General features: G+C 41.3%; 1 protein-coding gene and 1 long non-coding RNA gene across 3 annotated transcripts; one reads left to right on the top strand and one right to left on the bottom strand.

The window, feature by feature from the left end:
• Positions 1-5,663: 5,663 nt before the first annotated feature.
• TNFSF10 (TNF superfamily member 10) lies at positions 5,664-18,118 on the bottom strand. Of its 2 annotated transcripts, XM_048864381.2 has the most exons (5): positions 17,547-18,117; positions 13,189-13,341; positions 11,243-11,288; positions 10,521-10,613; positions 5,664-9,834 (listed from the first exon to the last, which is right to left on the bottom strand). In XM_048864381.2, the coding sequence occupies exons 1-5, from the start codon at positions 17,670-17,672 to the stop codon at positions 9,383-9,385; spliced, it is 870 nt and encodes a 289-aa protein (XP_048720338.1). In that variant the 5' UTR covers positions 17,673-18,117; the 3' UTR covers positions 5,664-9,382. The 2 variants fall into 2 exon arrangements, 1 of the variants encoding a protein (XP_048720338.1); XR_007358477.2 differs by lacking the exon at positions 11,243-11,288 and having other exon boundaries at positions 9,706-9,834; positions 17,547-18,118.
• Positions 16,855-18,067, top strand: LOC125642691 (uncharacterized). Its single transcript, XR_007358479.2, has 2 exons — positions 16,855-17,116; positions 17,400-18,067. It is a non-coding gene; the product is annotated as an uncharacterized LOC125642691 (long non-coding RNA).
• Positions 18,119-18,472: the final 354 nt, after the last annotated feature.

The raw sequence follows: 18,472 nt of genomic DNA, 5'->3' as shown, positions 1-18,472 counted from the left end.
TCACCTTATGACATGCTACACAGCTCAGGGACATTCTCTGTGTTTTAGGGACTTAATGCCACAAGTCTGTGCCACTTTGTACCAGGGTGGTTTGCAACTTAAGGGCTAGAGGCCTGGGCCCAGCTAACCTTGATTACTAAGGAGGCACACCTGAGGAGGAAGCATAAGAGCAACAGAAAGAAACTGGACTGCTGGCCTTGCAGAGTTCTCAGGGAGACCGGGCAGGCTGGGGAGGAATACAGAGGCTGTTAGGACTGAGTAGACTCCAGTACAGAAACTTGAAACTTGGGAAGTGATACAACAGGTAGGAAAGGCCTGGGAGAATGAATGGACTCGAAAACTTTATTTTGAATGTTAATTTCATAAAGCAGAACCAGAGAAGAGATGGGAATGGATAAATGGATTTGTGAGGAGGAAAACAAAGGCGAAGGACCACTTGCAAGGCTGCTCTGAGGCCACAAAAGGGTACCCAGGCAGCAGCCCCTCTTTGATGCATCTATATCGGTGGATCTTGAATATGGGCCTGATCCTGAAATCATTCCACTGAACTCTTACTGATTTTTGATGGAAGTGCAGTATGTAGAATAATGGCATGACTGGGTCATAAATACCAAATTTCATTTGATTTAACAGCATTCCAGCCTTTGTTGCTTAAACAATGTTATGATTCAAGGGGTTTTCAAACTGTGTTACCTAGTCAGGGCTAGACCCAGGGCAGCAGTAATATGAGATTGAGAAAAGGGGATGCACAGATGATTTTTTATAACAATTTTTATTTCCGTTTGGTTCAGTCATGTGTTTGCTGTGATCTCCTTGCTGGTCTTCTGAGCACTTGGCGATTTTGGGCCACATTCAGGCTTGGTGTAAACAGGTACAACTCTGTTGATTCATGCATTCATGCATATACTTTAGGAATTGTGTAGTGCAGTGGCAAAGAGCTTTGCCATTGACTTTGATGGAAGCTGGTTTAGATCCCAAATATTATTTACTTCCTTTTATCTGCAACAGCAGGGGGCAACATTTTTAGTGCTGGTCCCGGAAAGGGAAAAAGTTAATTCATCACTGTTTAAAATTGCATGGATTTTTAATTTTTGTTTATTTCAAGCACTGTTTTTCCACTGTTCTATCCATTAACTGGATGTATGAGACACAACATTTAAAAAACCCACAGCAGTGTACATTTACATAGAATATGTTTACTCTCAAAATATCTGTGCTGCTTTTGTGAAGCAAGTACTAGAGTTAAGGTTGCAAGAGAGTTTCTATTTATTTCTCCCTGTTGTTTTCTCCATTTTCTTTTCATCCAATAAAGTATTAATTCCTGCTTCTTACATCACAGTTTGTTGTCATCGGAATCGCTGAAAGTTCTGAACATGGCATGATTGTGGCTTTATTGCAGGAAGATGCAGGAAGAAAGTGGGAAAACAGACTGGGAGGAAGAAATCTCCCTTTTAAAAATGACATATCTACAACAATTCACAGAAAAGCAAAAGGCAGATATTTGATTATATCAAAGGGCATAATATGTTTTGATTTGTATTATATATTTTATCAAGTGGAAGGGCTCTTTTAAAGACAATCATGTAGCATCTGACATATGCTTTTAAAGTACTAATAAACCATTTAATAACTAACAACAAACAAAATCTTTGTACTTTAACATAATGATGAAAAAAACCAGAATATCCTTGAGTCACTCCATAGTTGTTTACATGGAGGTAAACATCTGCAAAAAGACTTAGAAATGGTGTTATTTAAGCAGTGACACTCTACTGTAGAATTTAACTTTACCTCTTTGCAGTGCTTTAATCCATTACACTAATAGGCCATGTCATACTAATGCTTCAATCACTTATCTTCCTACTCACTAAGCTAGGGAGGGAGGCTGTGGTTCTTTGGTCAGGGCTATACTGCATAGATTCATCAATTCCAAGGCCATAAGGGAGCACTGTAACTATCTATTCTGACCACCTATATAACACAGGCCATAGAACTTCCCCAAAATAATTCCTAGCGCACATCATTCAAAAACAAAAATCCTATCTTGATTTAAAAATTGTCCACGATGGAGAATCCACCATGTTGCTTGGTAAACTGTTCCAGTGGTCTATTACACTGTTAAAAATTCATGCCTTATTCCCAGTCTGAATTTGTTTAGCTCCAACTTCCAGCCATTGGATCATGATATACCTTTCTCTGCTAAAGAGACCATTATTAAATAGTCGTTCTTCATGTAGATACTTATAGACAGTAATCAATTCACCCCTTTAAGCTAAATAGACTGTGTTCTTTGAGTCTATCACTATAAGGCATGTTTTCTAATCTTTTAATAATTTTTGTGGCTCTTCTCTGAACCCTCTCCAATTTATCAACATTGATTTTTACTCTCAGTTAAATAAAAATCTAGAGATTATATTAAATGACTTATGGCGTAAAAGAGTAATGGAAGATTTTATTGTATTTCTTATGGACATCAATGAGAGTTTTGCCAGAGTAAGGACTTCAGGATTTGACCCAATATTATTTTCTTCCTTTGGCTTCCCAGATAGAAAGTTTTGACTATTGTTAGGATGCCCAGCATCTTTCCACAAAGCTTTGCAGTCACACGGCAACAAACTTTGCCACATTGAAGGTAGCACTGACAAGGCTTCACCTGACTTTGTGTGTATTTTATTATTAAATTTTACTTGTGTTGCATTAGTTCCAAAAGGCCCAGGCTCAGACTGCAAAATAAATCATGCCCAGCCATACTTACTTGTTGGTTTGTCTGTTTCTCATATTGGATAGAGAGCAGTAGCTTGCTGACTGAGTTCACCAGAAATGGAAATCTGCAGTTAATTTGCTTTGTCATCACCCTGTGATTATAGGGAATAAGTACAGATGGTTTAATAGAAAAAAAGAGAACAATGTGATCTGAAAGAGTTCTAACCAGACAAAACCAAAAGTACATTTGAGAGAAATAGGTGATGTGGACTCCAATCTGATAAAATCATTAGTGACTACCTCCACATGTAAGAATGTGAAAAATGATGGTTCCCTAACAGTTGCTAAGGCTGTTGGTGCTATATATATCATACGTTTTAGGACTCCCTGGCCCAGTGGAATGGGGATATGGGCATCATAGAGAAGGAATATAAATTATGCTAAATGTGATAGGAACCGCCTATAAATAAAAATGAGACACTGCATAACAAGCAGATGCACACTGTAAATTACAGCCCTAATACCAGGAATCAATGCACTATCACCAATAAGACAACATTACTGTCATGTTCCTGATACAATTTCATGTTGTCCATATGAATTTGAGAAGAGATTAATGTAAAGAGATACCCAGAGAGATTCTGAATTGGAAATCACTCAGGAAACGGATCTTGGAATTGGTATAGAACCAGTGTTTCTCAACCCTGCGGCCTGCCTGGGGCCCAATTAGCACACAGCTGCTGCCCAGCTCAGCTGTGTGCTAAAGGCTGGCCTGCGTGGTGGGGTCCAGGCTGCCTGCCGCCCACTGTGGTAGGGCTGAGGTTGGGGCTGCTGGCACGCCCCGTGTGGCAGGGTCCAGGCTGCCGGCTGACCCCAAGGGGTTGGGGGTCCAGGGTCCGAGGCTGCTGCCTGGCCCCACACAGCAGCGGTCCAGGACAGCCACACAGCAGGGGTCTAGGGTGGGCAGCTGGCCAGCCCCGTGTGACCGGGCTCTGGGGTGGGCGGGGCTCCAGGGTCAGGGTCTGGGCTGCTGCCGCCCTGCCACCTGGCCCCTGGGGCACAGGTAACACATTGTGGGCTGCATAAATAAGTTGAGAACCGCTGGTTTAGACAGTTGAGTTCACTGTGCAGCGGTAATCAATGGAGGTAGGAGACTCTGTTAATCAGGAGAGAGTTAACAAAACAGAGACTATTTACAATGCTACTATGTAAACTAATGGTACATTTTTAAGCCTGAATATGGCATTCAATTTTGGTAATTTCATCTTCAGAGCAGCAGAAGAGAAGCAGAAAAGTGCTAGAGAAGGGCAGTGAAAATGATTAGAGGCTTCCATATTACAGATTTGAGAGACTGGGGCAAATTAGACAGTAACCTCCTCAGGTGTATGCTCTTCTGGAGTATAGGAATTGCCATACTGGATTAGAACCATGGCCCCACCAGTACTGTGTCCTCTCTCTGAGAGTGGCAGGTATCAGATGTTTTAGAGGAAGATGCAGAAATCTCACCTTAAAGCAATGTGGAATAATCTGCTCCTCACATTAGGTCTCTTCTTCATCCCTAATATTTAGAGATTGGTTTAAACCTAAACGCATGCATGGGGTTTAAAACTTCCAGGTGGGGCCTATGCTTCTTTACATGTTTGTACAACACCAAACAGTGGGGCCTGTTTGGGACATCTGGATGCTACAGCAATATAAATAATAGTGTAATTTAATATGGCGAAGGTGAAGTGTATAGTGAGAGTCAATTAGCTGATCTGATGTATCCTTTCCCATAACAATACAAAGAGGGAACCCTTAATTAAATCGAAAGGAACCCACACAAAATAAATATTTTTGAGGCATGTTCTGTGGGTGTCATTTCCATCTTGGGCACCAGTGCTACAAGATGAGCCACTGGGCAGACTCCTGCTTTTTGCTTTAATGGGGGTCTCCATGCATGCTGAGCTCCAGGCACATGGATCAACTTGCAGGATTGTGACTGTGCTTGCTACCACTGTTTCAGGTGTGTCCTTTACTTGAACAGGGAATAAAACAAACATTGTGGTGAATTTACTTAGATTGTAAACTCATTGGGGCAGGGACCAGCTCTTTGTTACGTTTGTACAGTGCCTGGCACATAGGGTTGAGGTCTTTAGGAGACAGTGCAATAACAATATTTTGTACTATGTAGGCACTGCCCTGGTAGGGCTGGTGTGGATCTTGCCTGCTGAGGGGAAACTCTGTTGTGGGATGGCATCTCCAGGAGGTACCTTCCTTATTCACCGACTTCCCAGCACAGAGTACAAATGCACATTTTGTTCCCCAAATGTGCTATTCTACATTGTGGGGATAGGAGGGAAGTAGCCCAGTCTCCTCCACACCATTTCACCAGTTCAGGCAATGTCTGCTCATGGGGACACATGGGCTGAGAAGTCCTCTGTGCTCCCCTTAAATTTGGGGTTACAATTGTCATTGCCCTTTTGAAGAGCTCCTGTCCACCTTCTCCCTCTCAACATGCTGTTCAAGGACCACGGACAATCTGTCCTATGAGTTCAGTGGGTCCCCTGCTGCAGTCTGGTAACAGAAAGGGTTAGATGTTTATATGACTAAGAACAGAGTCTCTGTTTATAATAACTACGGCTAAAATTATGGGCCTATTTCAGGAAGGTGATGAGACACTCCAGAAAGGCTCTCAATACCATACAGTCTCTGGCTTAACAAGGATTTTCAATTTTCTTCAATCCAGTGCTTCAGGGATTACCAGCTGGGATCAGGAAGCAACTTCCTCATGTCACGATATTGCAAAATTACATGCATTATGGGCCTTGCACTGAAGTCAACAGAGAACTCACTCTCTGACTTCACTGAGAATTGGATCAGGCCCATACATATCTCACGGTCAAGATATCAGATTAAGTGAGATGTTGTTATGGCAGCCTTAAAAGAACAAGAGTAATAATTAAAAGACAAAATAAGCATTTACTAAAAACATTTTATATAAAATGTACAAAAATTACAATTTTTTTATCGAAAAGTTAGTGTTATTGCAGCTGCACACGCACAATGAACACAAAACTATTTGCTACATTTACCGTTGCAAGTCAAGAGGGTAACGAGGCTGGGGGAATGAGAGAGTGAATCCACACACAGAAATAGTAAATACATCTATTTGTCTTCAAATGAGTCCTTGTCAGATATTGCTCATTAGTTTTTCACCAGGCTGTGTGTCTTTGGATTACTGGGAAATAAAATACAATTATTCAGTCTACTCCCTGTTGTGCTACATATATTCTCCCAGAATGGAGTGACATAAAAATGTGTACATATGGAGAGGAAAAAGGTTGGAAATGCCTGGGAGCACTTCCTAAATAAAATTGGGCCCATTACTATATATCAAGTTGCAGAGACAAAGTGATGAAAAACATCTGTGTGTAGTAGATACTACTATCTGTCTTAAGTTACTGTCAGCTATGAATTTGTGCACAGCCCCTATGGCTTCTTCCCAATTCTTTTCCATCTGTGTCTCTCTGAGCTCTATAGACTTTTTCTTAATCATACGTATGGTTTTCACTTTTAGGCTACAACTAATATATCTGAAATTCTCTCACAGTTAAGAATTTTTTTTAAAAAAACAAGCACCTAAAATAACTGGACTTTGAAAAAACCCCATTATTTTATTTGTATGCTTGTAGTTGAGTATGTTGCTGAGGAGTTAAATCATATGAGCCTGATTCAGGAAATGAAGTCTATGGGACTACTCAGTTTGTAAAGTGAAGTACATATATAAGACTTTGAAGAATCAGGGACAGAAACTAGATCTGGAGGGAGCTGTTTAATGCAGTCTTGTACTACTCCTGTATTAAGTAAGAGCACTGTGTCAGCTGAATCAAAAATTAGAACTGGGAAGAAAATTTGGATAAAAGTTGTCTGGAAATTATTTTCTTTTGAAAATTTATTAAGCTAAAAACTGAACTCTGTAGTTTGAAAATTAGTCAGTTTTGTGAAAAATAAACACAGTATATCCTAATCGGATTGGATCAGATTATGCTGGCCTTCCTCTCACTGAATAATATCTAAGGGGTTGGTCCTGCCCCATGAAGTTTTTTGCACTGATCTGAATGGGAGCAGGGTCAAGTCCTTACTCCACAAACAATTTCATTGAAAATCAATGGACCAACTTGCAAAGTAAGACCTCGCTCGTGGAAACACCTACACTCAGGCTTAACTTTATGCACTAAGAGTACTCCCATTACAAGATTGGGACCTAAAGTATTATGTAATATGAGTAAGGGCAGCAAAATCTGGCCCACGCTTAACTAGATAGACCCGAAGTATCTACACCAGTGTAAATCAGGAGCAGTTCAATCAAAGTCAGTGGTGACCAGCGTGAAACTAGTGCAAATTCATACTGTATTCAAGATTAGGAAGCCACCAAATAAAGCTAAAAACTCTGTGGTGTGGACTTGGAGAATTCTTAGATAATGCTTCAAAGGACTAGCTGAGAAAAATATATAACGTATAGGAGACATGACTGCACCGCAAAGCCAGCTTCTCCAGTAAGCGCTGGAGCAATTCACAGAATTGGTTACTATTGAAAATAACATATTTTCCTCCGGTAGAAACAGGAAACACAGACTGGAATAATGGTTTCGAATCTCAACCTGCTTGTGCTTTTTTCTTCTCACCAGTCAAAATAAAGAGATTGCTGTCAGTTCTTTTCTTGCTGTTCACAGGTAAGGTAACTAGAGTGACTGGCGTGCCTACCTTTCTGATGTATATAGACAAGGCAAGTGAGGCGACTGACGCACATTCATTCCCTGTTTGCCATCAAGAAGGTAGTAGGGTGAAGGGTACACCTGTCTTTCCTGTAAGCCATGGACAAAGTAAGGCCGTTTGCCGACTTTCTTCATTTTATGACTCCTGAGGCAAGCTTATTATATCAAAAAATATAGGGCCAAATTCTCTACTGGCTTAATTCTGTTTACTTTGATTTACATCTGCAGAGAATTTGGTCCATATGACTTCCTTGCCCCACTTGCCTTTCACTCCCTCTTTCTTTCAGAAATATATGGTCTTTCCTGGGCTAGATCTGTAGCTGGTGTAAATTGGTGCAGCTCCACTAAAGTCACTGGAATGGTGCTGACTGTTGTACGCTACCCGAAGATCTGGCTCTCCTGCCTATTTCTTAACAGAACTTTAACTTTTGAAAACCAGTTCTAATCTTACAGCTAACCAATCTAATATTCAGTCCAGGTAGAAAAATAAATGCTATGTCGTCCCCACACAACCCTGCAAATAAAACAAAAATCTAAACAATATTAACTAAAATCAGCCCATGCTGAAGCAGAGATAGTCACGTATCCTCTCCAGGAATGAGAATGTTCTCCTTCAAATCCAAGCTAATTATTCTGCATCACATCATGTTCCATGGCATCAAGCCAATCAACATGAAAGAACCACGTCATGTCATGCTTGATGTGAGACAAATAATGTAGTCCTCTGAATGCAACATTTAAAGGAAAACACTTGGGTTCTGGATCAAATTTTCAGTAAGTATAGAGTGAATCCATATTTGAACATGCTGTAAGTGTGGTGAAATCTCTGCAGTACAATGTTAGTCAACTAAGCAGGGATTATCAAAATGTACTGGGAACTCAGAGTATTGACTTACTGATTTCAATGGCTCTGCTGTGCCACTTCATTTTTCTGTCATCTATGCAACATCCAAATGAAGACAAAAATAACCAGGCTGTGATCCCAGGCAGCACTTAAGCACATGTTTAACTTTAAGCACATGAGTATCCCATTGATTTCAAATGGAGTACTTGCATGTCAAAGTTAAGTATAGGTTTCAGAGTAGCAGCCGTGTTAGTCCGTATTCGCAAAGAGAAAAGAAGGACTTGTGGCACCTTAGAGACTAACAAATTTATTTGAGCATAAGCTTTCGTGAGCTGTAGCTCACTTCATCGGATGCATTCAGTGGAAAATAAAGTTAAGTATGTGCTTAAATGCTACTGTAGTTTAATTGTTTGCTAGCCTTTCATTTTAGGAAATCTAAGATTCAAACATAGGGCCTGATCCTGCAAACCTTATTCTCAAGAGTGTAGTCCAACTGGCATCAGAGGGACTTCTGCTCATGTAAAGATTACTCACGGGAGAAAGAGTCAGCAGGATAGGGTCCAAAGTGTCGTTCATGATAAAATCCATTTTCCAACCTCAATCGAATCCCCTCTACAAGTCGATTGTCTCCATCTTGTCCCTATGCAAATCCACCGTTCCTGCAGAGGGACTGCCACAAATGAGGTTTTGAGATGCTTTGGTAGAGTGGCATGAGGAACCTTGGATAGTGCCTGCCTGCACTTGATCCGGTCCTAGCCAAAGCTATTCATCTTTGACACGTTAAAATCCAGGCAAGCCCTAGACCACTAGCATGTTTCGGGATCTGCTGTGCTGTTATACAAGGCACAGTCATATGCAGCTGCAGCCACCTGCTGCTCTTCCATATTATGATCTGTTGCGATCATTTCTCAGAGCAATGAAACCTTTCACAGGATGAATTCACAGTTGGGATTCTTGGGTTGTCACTATTGCTTTGAAGTCACTGTATTGTCACAGTGGCTTCCTCCCCTCTCTGCCACCTTAGATTACAGAATTTAAAAAATGATTTCCTTTGGGAGTCTGGTTTTCTGTTAATCATTTAGCTGATCAAAAAGGCTCCAAAAAAACTTGCTTCTTTGTCCATGTCAACCATGTCCTCATTACTGACAGAGACAAAAATCCTATCATCCCTTTTCATCTGAAATACTCCACCTTGATATATGGAATAAAGTCCATATTCTGCCTTTTTAGACCAGCAGCTAGTTCTTGCACTTTTCATGAGCAGGATAGGCTCTGGATATGTTGTCAGTTTGTAAACATACTGGACCATTTGCTTAGGGTTTCTGATTTGTGCTAACAGATCTGATTCTGAATCCTCGTTCTCAGGTTCGCGGAATCGAAAGTAAGTTTGAGAGTAGATGTAATAAAACCCTGTTCTGGGTATGATTAACTCCCCATTTTTCAACTCCACATTATAGAGGAATGAATGGTCTTTCCTTGAGGGTTCCCAGGTATTTATTTTCTGCCCAACACCTCTTCTGGATGAGAAATCTATTCGAGGGGGAAAAAAATAGATAAGAATATAGAGCTAAATAATGCTGTGTGCAACAAAGTCCACTGTCTCTTAGCTGATGTGACTGTTTTTCAAAAACTAAATAAGAGCAATGGGCCAGATCCTGCTTCAGATGGCCCAACCTCTCTTAAAAGGTATGTCTTCACTTGCTGGTAGATCAGCACTGCTGCAATCGATGCAATGGGAGAGCACTTGAGTACTCCACCGCCTTGAGAAGTATAAGGGAAGTAATAGTCTGTTCTATTTTTTTATGATGTGCCTTTCACCATAGCTTCTAGGCCCTTATACACATATCTTTCTCCAAAAAGACACTGCAAAGGGGATATACAAAGTTAGGAAGAGGGAATTTTAATTAAAAAAACAACTAAAGACATAAAAGGAAGGTGCACCATAGATCCCAAGTTGAATGGGTTTGATACTACAACCAGAGTGAGCTGAAGAATTATTCTGACCAAAACCAGAAAATCTTTTATTTTTTTTAAAACCTTCCCTGTTTTCTGGCCAAAAAGTGTCATTAAGTCCCTGAGAATCAAGCAGAAAAGGGTGCCTAGAATAATCAGCAGTCAATATTCATTTCTGGAAAATTGCAAAGCACACACATTCAGTGATCTTTCCCTATTTGGTATCCGTTTTCTTCCTTTATCAATATAGCAAAATATCTTACTTGATGTGGATAGAGAGCTCTTCTTATTGCGGCTTCCAGTTAAGTGAGCTGCTATTCTGTGTCCATGGTGCTGAGATCCCTGTTCTTCAGTTCCTGGAAGAGTTAGAAAAATTTCAGTTACGTGAAGATGAGAAATAACCAAACAACAAAGCCATTGTTATCTCCATGGAAATATGTGACTGTCTAATTACTAAATTGACAGTATTTGAGGATTTATGTGTTTGTCAAAATATTTTATTTGACCAAGTCAATGAGAGATTGAAGTGTTATGGTTGATATGGTCAAAATTTCTCAGAACTTCCCATACTCTCTTTGAAATGCCTTTTTAAGCCTTCTATATGTCGTGTCCCTCCTCTCCCCCCCCCAAAAAAAACAGTGCCCACAACAACAAAGTACTATTTGTTCTCTGAAGCACAGAGAGGTTAAATGAATAGCATAAAATCACTGAATCAGAGACAAGAACAGAAGCCAGGCGCTTTTCTGGAAACCTGGTTCCATGTTCTAATACCTTGACCACATTTTCTGACAGCTTAATATGGCTCTTAAAATAATACCAACAGCTACTCATTTCCCATGCTTTGCTGCAGAAGAACTGGACAACTGAGTTAGAAATTAGGAACTATTCTCTACAACTGGAAAACATGTATGGAACCACTGCACATCTGCTACCATCACAGTTTTTCTTTTTTATGTGCTAAATAAATGTGTTACATTAAAAATACCTTTCACCGCAGATGAAATGTTTTCCTCATAGTTTCTTGATATCATCTGCAAACACACGTAAAGAAAACCGTTTTCTTTCTGGGAAATCAGTAGAGCAGTGACAAAGATGCCAGAAACACAACTATTCCACATACTCTTATATGCCACGTAACTGAGCAAACTCCAACATTTGACCATCAAGCAAATTTTATTTCTATTTGTAAATAAAGGCAGACATCAAAAGGAAACTGTATCATTAATTTCTCACAGCAAACTGTTTTGCAATAATTTTAAATATCTGGGGCCAAATTTGCAACGGAGCTCATCCAATTGAGTGTTAAAGTTCTTTGGAAAATCTGGCACTCAGTAAGAGGAAATATAGAGTTCATGGCATCAGATTCTGCTTGCAATTACTCCAATGTGGATCTGGAGTAATTTGGTTGTGGAGTAATTCACTGGGGATACTCCAGATTAACCCTGGTACAACAGGGGTGAATTAGATCCAGTGGTCTTCACTAGGAGCCCCCTGGAGTCAGTGGCAAAACTATTGATATATAAATAACAGCAGGAATATACACACAGCCACTTTCAGGGCTAACACTTTAGTCATTCAGGGGTGTGAAAAAACACACCCCTGAGCGACAAAAGTTTTAGCACTGAAAATGCCAGTATAGACAGCGCTTTACATGGCTTCCGGCGATAAAAGCTACCACCTCTCATTCAGGGTGGTTATTTTTGATCACCGGGAGAGCCCTCCCCCGGCAATAAAGCGTGACTACGCTGCACATGTCACGGTGCTACCTCAGCCACGCTGTAACATGGACAGTGTAGGCATACCCTTCGGTACTGTAGTAAATCTCATACCCTGCTCTCAGTCAGTCTATCACAAAACTTACATTCAATATCTTGGACTAAGACTCTTGTGAAAATTTCCTGGCTTTCTTGAGGTTTTAATCAGATCCCACCTTATTTTCATGTAATTTTGATGTTTATTAAGCAAAAATCTTTTGTCACTTGAAGCCATCACTATTTCTCCAGTGTAACTCATGGTTCCAGCCTCATGGGAAGGGTATTTTGAATACACTGAAATAGCAATACAGTTTCCATTGAGCCATGATGGCTCCTCAATTGTAATATCACCATGAGAACAACAAAAGCATTGTCATCTCCATGGAAATGTAAGAGACACTGCCATTATCCAAGGAATACTGAGGTTACAGAATGTAATGGCTCTGGATTTCTTGATCTGCATTTCATTGACCCAAAAGGTTTCTTTCTAGCATAGTGTTTATATGGATTTTGGAAACAGCTACTATATGCATATGCAGCAGTTGCTTCTCTAGGAAACAGTCTGAATCCTAAGTGTCTTTCCAGTGGTAGCAATGTTACAAGTTGTAGCGCAGACAGGGTGACGGGCCTTTTTCCAACTATGCTGTATAACTGCAGGACTGCACTGGTGCAAAAAAAAAATATTTATGAATTTTCCCCATTGCAGAAACCTACTAAGTTAATATAGTGAGCCAAATTCTGCTCTCAGTTATACCACTGACATTTGGAGTAACTCTGTGGACTTCAGTTTGGGCCAATATTTTATTTAAAACAGACCTCCAGTGCATCATCATATAATAACTAAATCAATATTAATTTACTAGATCAGTATTTCTCATCCTTTTCAATTTGGCAACCCCTTATTCAAAGTAAAACTTCTTCACAATGACATTTGTGTTAAAAGTAAGAGTAAAAAAAAAGTATCAATGATAAGCATATATAATTTATTAGTGTGTGTGTGTGTATTTTGAAAGGGTGACACAGAATACCTGACTTGAATTGCAATTTGACCACTAACATGCAAGGAAACAGTTTGGGATTTGCGTTTTATTTCACTAGTTGGAGCTTAACTCTCTGAATCATCTGGATTGTTATAACCAAGCTCCACTGTTTAGTCTGTGTGAAAGTTCCAAAGTACCTTTTTAATTAACTTTCCTAGTTGCCACTTCACTTGCCAGCAGGGGTCACTCTCTCTTTCTTCATTTTCATTTAGATCCACATGTCTTATGAAAGTTCCGAGATCTTCCCCAGTGAGACAAGCAATGCCGCTCTTGGAATATGTGTCCTGGAGCTGTGGTAGAAGGCAATAAACTAGTTAATTCACTTAACGTGCAGATATATGATGCATTTCTAAAACTCCTGTGTTTAGGAAAACCCTTTCTGTTCTAAGTAACACCAATATGCTACAGCAAGTAATGATTTTATAAAGGAGAGTTAATCCTGTCTTTACATATTTATTTAGTTACAACCAGATACCTGATATGCAAGAATACACTTACATTTTTATCTCTCTGGTCATAAACTGAACATTCAGAACTCAGCTGAATAAGTTTATGCATTTGCAATATCTACGTCACTAATGCTGAGAATTATTTTATCAGCTCTAACACTGTTAGAATTTAGTTCCTTTACACAAGGGATCTTCCTTCACTGAGGACTGAAGATAAGCCTGAAAATCAGCTGACACTGCTGCCCCACTAACACTGAATATGAGCCCGCACATCAGCCACTAACCCACTCCCCATGTCTGCACTTTGGACAAATTCCACCCCAGATTCAAATCTTGCAGCTTGGGGCATTTTCTATAATGGAAGGGGGCTAGAAGACCACATTCCAAACCCCTTCCCTATGAATTTTGAGGAAGCAGGCACTCGGATCTGATTCCACATCTCAGTCTTGTGACTTGGGCCCTTCTCTACATCATTCAGCTATCTAAAGAGATCATTCCTTCTTCTGAGGTGTAAAAAGAGAGTGAAATCAGGGCCCCACTCAAGTCAATGGCAAAAGTCCCAACGACTTCACTGTGGTCAGGAATAACTTTCCTAGGTATAGTTTAAAAGTAGTAGTTTCAATAGTTTAAAATAATAAAGAATAGAGTGAACAACAAAACCCTTCCTCAAGCTCTGCTGCTTCTGCAGGGGATAATAATAACCCATTATCAAAACTGAAGCTGGCATTTGTTGCTTAATGCAAGAACACAGTAACCTAAGCAGCCTAGAGAGAACTCCTGTAAATTTACAGAACTCAGTGATTCATCATCATCATCATCATCCACAACCCCTGTTAAAACCTGTATGCCAGTAAAGTTTGGAAAGGAAAGAAACCAGTGAACATACAAAGCATTCAGACTGGCTTCTTCTTCTTGATTTAATAGTTTAACTTCAACCATTCCTATCTTAAAGGATTTTTTTTGTTTGTTTGTTAATCTGCTGCCTCTGGATGTTAATTTACTTAACATGTCACAGTTTCAACTATCCTTCAAGCTTGGAACATTCAGCATCAGAGAACCAGGAGGACTGTTCTCGACCCCTCCCCCCACCATTCCCATCCTGTCCTGTCTGCTTGAAAACAAAGGAGGCAAGCCACAGATTTCCCGCTTTAGCAGGATGGAGAGAATTCACCCATCTGACCCTACAAATCTGACCTCACTTAACCTGAAGCTCCTGACCTTTGTGCAGCAGCATCTACAGAGCATTCCCTTATGTTTAAAAATACTACCGTAGTCTATAATCATTGACGCAAAATGCTCTGACTGACAGGAGTATCCCTACAGGCTTCTGGATCATTACTGCAGAATAGGGTAGTATTATTAATATAAGATTTCTTACTTTGGGAACGTTACTTAAATTGATGGAAATAAGCTATACAGATATAAGCACCTTTATACTAGTGCAACTGCATCCATGCTAAGGGGTTGGTTTTTAAACCAATTTAATTAAATTGGTACCAAACTTGTGTGTAGACCAGCCCTTACCAGACCACTCTCCTACCAGATCTAGGGACCAGGAAAGGAGAGGGCACTTCAAAACTTTGCTCTTCAACCTGGAAGCAAACAGTACTGCCATTTCTGCTTTTTGCTTACTTGTCACACACCTAGCCCCTGAGAAAACTTTACTGTACTAGTACCTGGCATTGCTGCAGCAACTTGCACCCACAGAGTTTAATGCACTCTGCAAACACGAATGTGGCAGGGAAGTATTAATATTCGCATTTTAGAGGTTAAGGAAATGGAGGCACAGGACGTTATGAGGCTTAATCAAATGATATTTGTACAGCACTTTGAGATCCACTGAGGGAAGGTGTCACAGAAATGTTAAATGGAGCATTATTAGTGAAATATTTCTACAAGGTCACCCATTATCTAAGGGCAACATCTGGATTATGCTTTTAAAGTCAATTAAGTCTATTTTCTTCACTGTCCTATATCCTGGATGTGTAATCAACTCTACCGTGCATCCTAAGTCTGTCACTGCTTTTCAACACTCCCCTCCCATAAGCCAAACTAGGCTGTTCAAAAAGCTTTATCCATTTTAGGAACAACAGATGGTTACATTTAGCTAATCAGATGACTATCCATGTAGACTGAGAAAAATTACCTAGCATTAAATAAGATTTTTAATGTGTACTGACAGCTGAAAGGATCTGACACCTGGCCAGTGATGACTATTTGACAGAAGTCTCAAAATACAGATACTATGAAACGGCAAAAAGAAGGGAAAAGAGGGACCAGGCTCACTGATAAATATCACTAATCATAACCCACATGTACAATAAAGGTAACAAACTGTATTTACAGTTCTAATATAGCAGTGCCTTACATCTGTGTGTAGGAGAACAAAAAGGACATGTAATAGAGACACCATGTAATATAATTATGCAGATACCTAGGCTATTTTCAGCCCAACAGAAATTCCCTTCAAGGTGAGGGGAGCTCGCCTTCACACCACAAAGGTGTTAGTTATTCTCCTGCAATCATAAGAGCTATACCTGTGGTACAAATTGTTGGAGGTGGTTTATTTGGGCTAGTAGAGTACCCTTTCAAAAGTTCAAACCATACCTATTTGGAGGAAAAGCAAATAGGCGAAGGTGCTGTGTTTACTAATTGCTCATGTTCAAAAGTTGGATAACAAAGAACTTTGAACCAAGTATATGAGGGTTGGAACAACTTTGGGTACTCACCAGAACAGTGTAACCTATTTTCTTAGGACAAATGTGATGTTTCTGTAAATCCTTAATCTCACCAGATATGAAGCTATCAGAGTAACAAACTCAGCAGACAGGTCCCCAGTTTTATCCACTCAGGAAGCCTGGTATGGATTGTAGAATGGTGCAAATCATCAGATAAGAATTTCCCAAACCATCTGATTTAGCCATCTCAAAAGAAGCTGTGAGTAGAGTACTACTAAATTTTGCAGGTGGTAAATTCAAGGGTTGCAATAATATTTTATATTTATACAGCACCTTTAAAATACAAGGATCTCAAAACCCTACAGAAATGATAGACCTAGAATGCTGCTTGAGTGTAGCCACCTCTGGAGTTAGGGAGAGCACCCAGATGGGACAGCACAGTATAGTAGAGATGGACAAACCCACTACCCCTGCAGAACTGCCCTGGGGTCATGAATGTCCTTAGAGGACCCTGGTTTTTAAAGTCTTGTGCCAAAGTCAACCCGCCAAACATTGCGTGGAACTTCGATTACCTGCTTAAGAAAAGGTAAATGGCTGAGCTGATGCTTCCAGGATATGAACCTTTGGTTGCAGGGAGTGCAAAACACAGCCCACTCCACAGACATTCCCCAGCTCTCCGCGTGGGGGGCAAGGCTCAGCTTGTGGTCGGCCTGAGATTCTATCAGGATTAGTCACTGTCTGAAAGCGAAGTATTGCCGTTGGGGTTGTTTTTAAGCCTGGGTGACTATTCGGGTGAGAAAGCTGACTCCCCTTCTAGCCCCGAGCCACTACCCGTGTCCGGCAGTGCCGAGCAGGCACCAACCGGAGCGAGGAAAGAGCAACTTTGGAACATTAACGAAAAGCACCTTTCTGCTTCGGCGGGGAAATAGAAATATCCGGTGAGTTTTAAAAAACTTCTCTTTTCGTGGCCTTTGTATTCCGCACACAGAGCAAACAAACCCCGCCAAGCAGCAAAACAAGCCCACCCAGCCTAACCCATTTCTCCCACAATGAAAGCAAAAGCTCTGAATCGCTAAGGCTTTCCTGCTAAAATAAACATTGCCAAACTACCGTTCGCCTAGGGCCCAGTCCTGCTCCCTGTAAACACTGGGGGTGTTGCCACTGCCGTCAGCGGGAATAGGATCAGTCGTGCATGAGCCCCTCCAACCTTCCTTTGAACAGGACAAGGGCATACCCGACGCATCCCGCCCCCCTCCCCCGAACAGATCTGCAACGAGAGCGAGACAGAGAGCGAAGGAGCCGGCCAAATCAGCCTGCAGATGGAGCCGCGCTGGATCCGACCCCGTGGCTCACCGCCGTGGTACGCACCTGTTTCAGCTCATTAGTGAAGTAAAGGAAAGTCACCGCCACGCAAATGGATTGCAGCAGCACAGCGGAGATCAGCACGAGCCCACAGGTCTGGCCGGCGCTGGGGCCAGCCGTCGGCAGCATCATGGTGGCTGTGCGCGCACAGGGAAGACCCACAAGACTGGGAGAGCCAGCAAGGCAAGGGCGGTTGTTATTGTTGGCTTTGTTTGAGGTGGAGCTCTTCCTGGTTGAGCAGGGCTGTAGACTTTGTCTCTCGTCCACCCCCCTTAGAGGATTTCCCTGCTGGCTGCTCTCCAGGAAATAGGGAGGGGGGGGGGGGAAGGGGGGAGACGGCACAACAACAACAATCCTAAAGTCTGCACATGAAAAAAGTACAGCCACAAAAATCCAGCTTTCGTGTTTGCAAAACCGGTCTGTCCTTGAGCTCTGCTTTCTTTGCTGTATAGGCAATGCTGCTGGAAAACAGACTGGGGGGTGAATATCATTTAAATAGCTTGTGAATAGCTACGCCTTTGAGCAACCCTTTCTTTGTTCCTTGTAAAGCTATAATTTCTGCCACATGCTAATACAGAGCCTGATTCGCTTGGCTCACCAGTTTTACACCTGCCTAACCCCATTGAGTTCAATGGAGTTGTGCCAGATTTACATCAGAGGGAGTGAGGTCAGAATTAGACTCTTAGGTGTATTGAAAATGCAATAAAAAAGCAACACCAAGATGCTGTTCTCCATGTTGCAAGGCCAAATCCCCTCTTCCCCCTCCCTTCAAAAAAAACCACAGGGTAGGTTGGAAAAAGAAGGTACTGAAAAAAGGTCCTTCACGGAAGGGGAGCAGCAGTGGTTCTCAGCTGCCTGGCAGCCTCTGCTGGCAGTATGATCTGGGGACAGGGCTGAGGGGAAATGGATGTGGGGGAGGATAGGGGCCCTTC

Source organism: Caretta caretta, chromosome 9, assembly GCF_965140235.1.
Source record: "Caretta caretta isolate rCarCar2 chromosome 9, rCarCar1.hap1, whole genome shotgun sequence".
Lineage (NCBI taxonomy): Eukaryota > Metazoa > Chordata > Testudines > Cheloniidae > Caretta > Caretta caretta.
Note: the sequence above shows the minus strand (reverse complement) of the source record. Positions and strands in the feature narration are given on the sequence as shown.

What these genes read in the sequence shown, in the direction of transcription:
- TNFSF10 (XM_048864381.2), bottom strand. Translation starts at nt 17,672, where the DNA reads ATGATGCTGCCGACGGCTGGCCCCAGCGCCGGCCAGACCTGTGGGCTC. An exon ending in TAGGAAAGTTAATTAAAAAG is followed by an intron (nt 11,289 to 13,188) that starts GTACTTTGGAAC and finishes GTGTGTTTGCAG; the next exon opens with ATGATATCAAGAAACTATGA. An exon ending in GAGCTCTCTATCCACATCAA is followed by an intron (nt 9,835 to 10,520) that starts GTAAGATATTTT and finishes CCCCTCGAATAG; the next exon opens with ATTTCTCATCCAGAAGAGGT.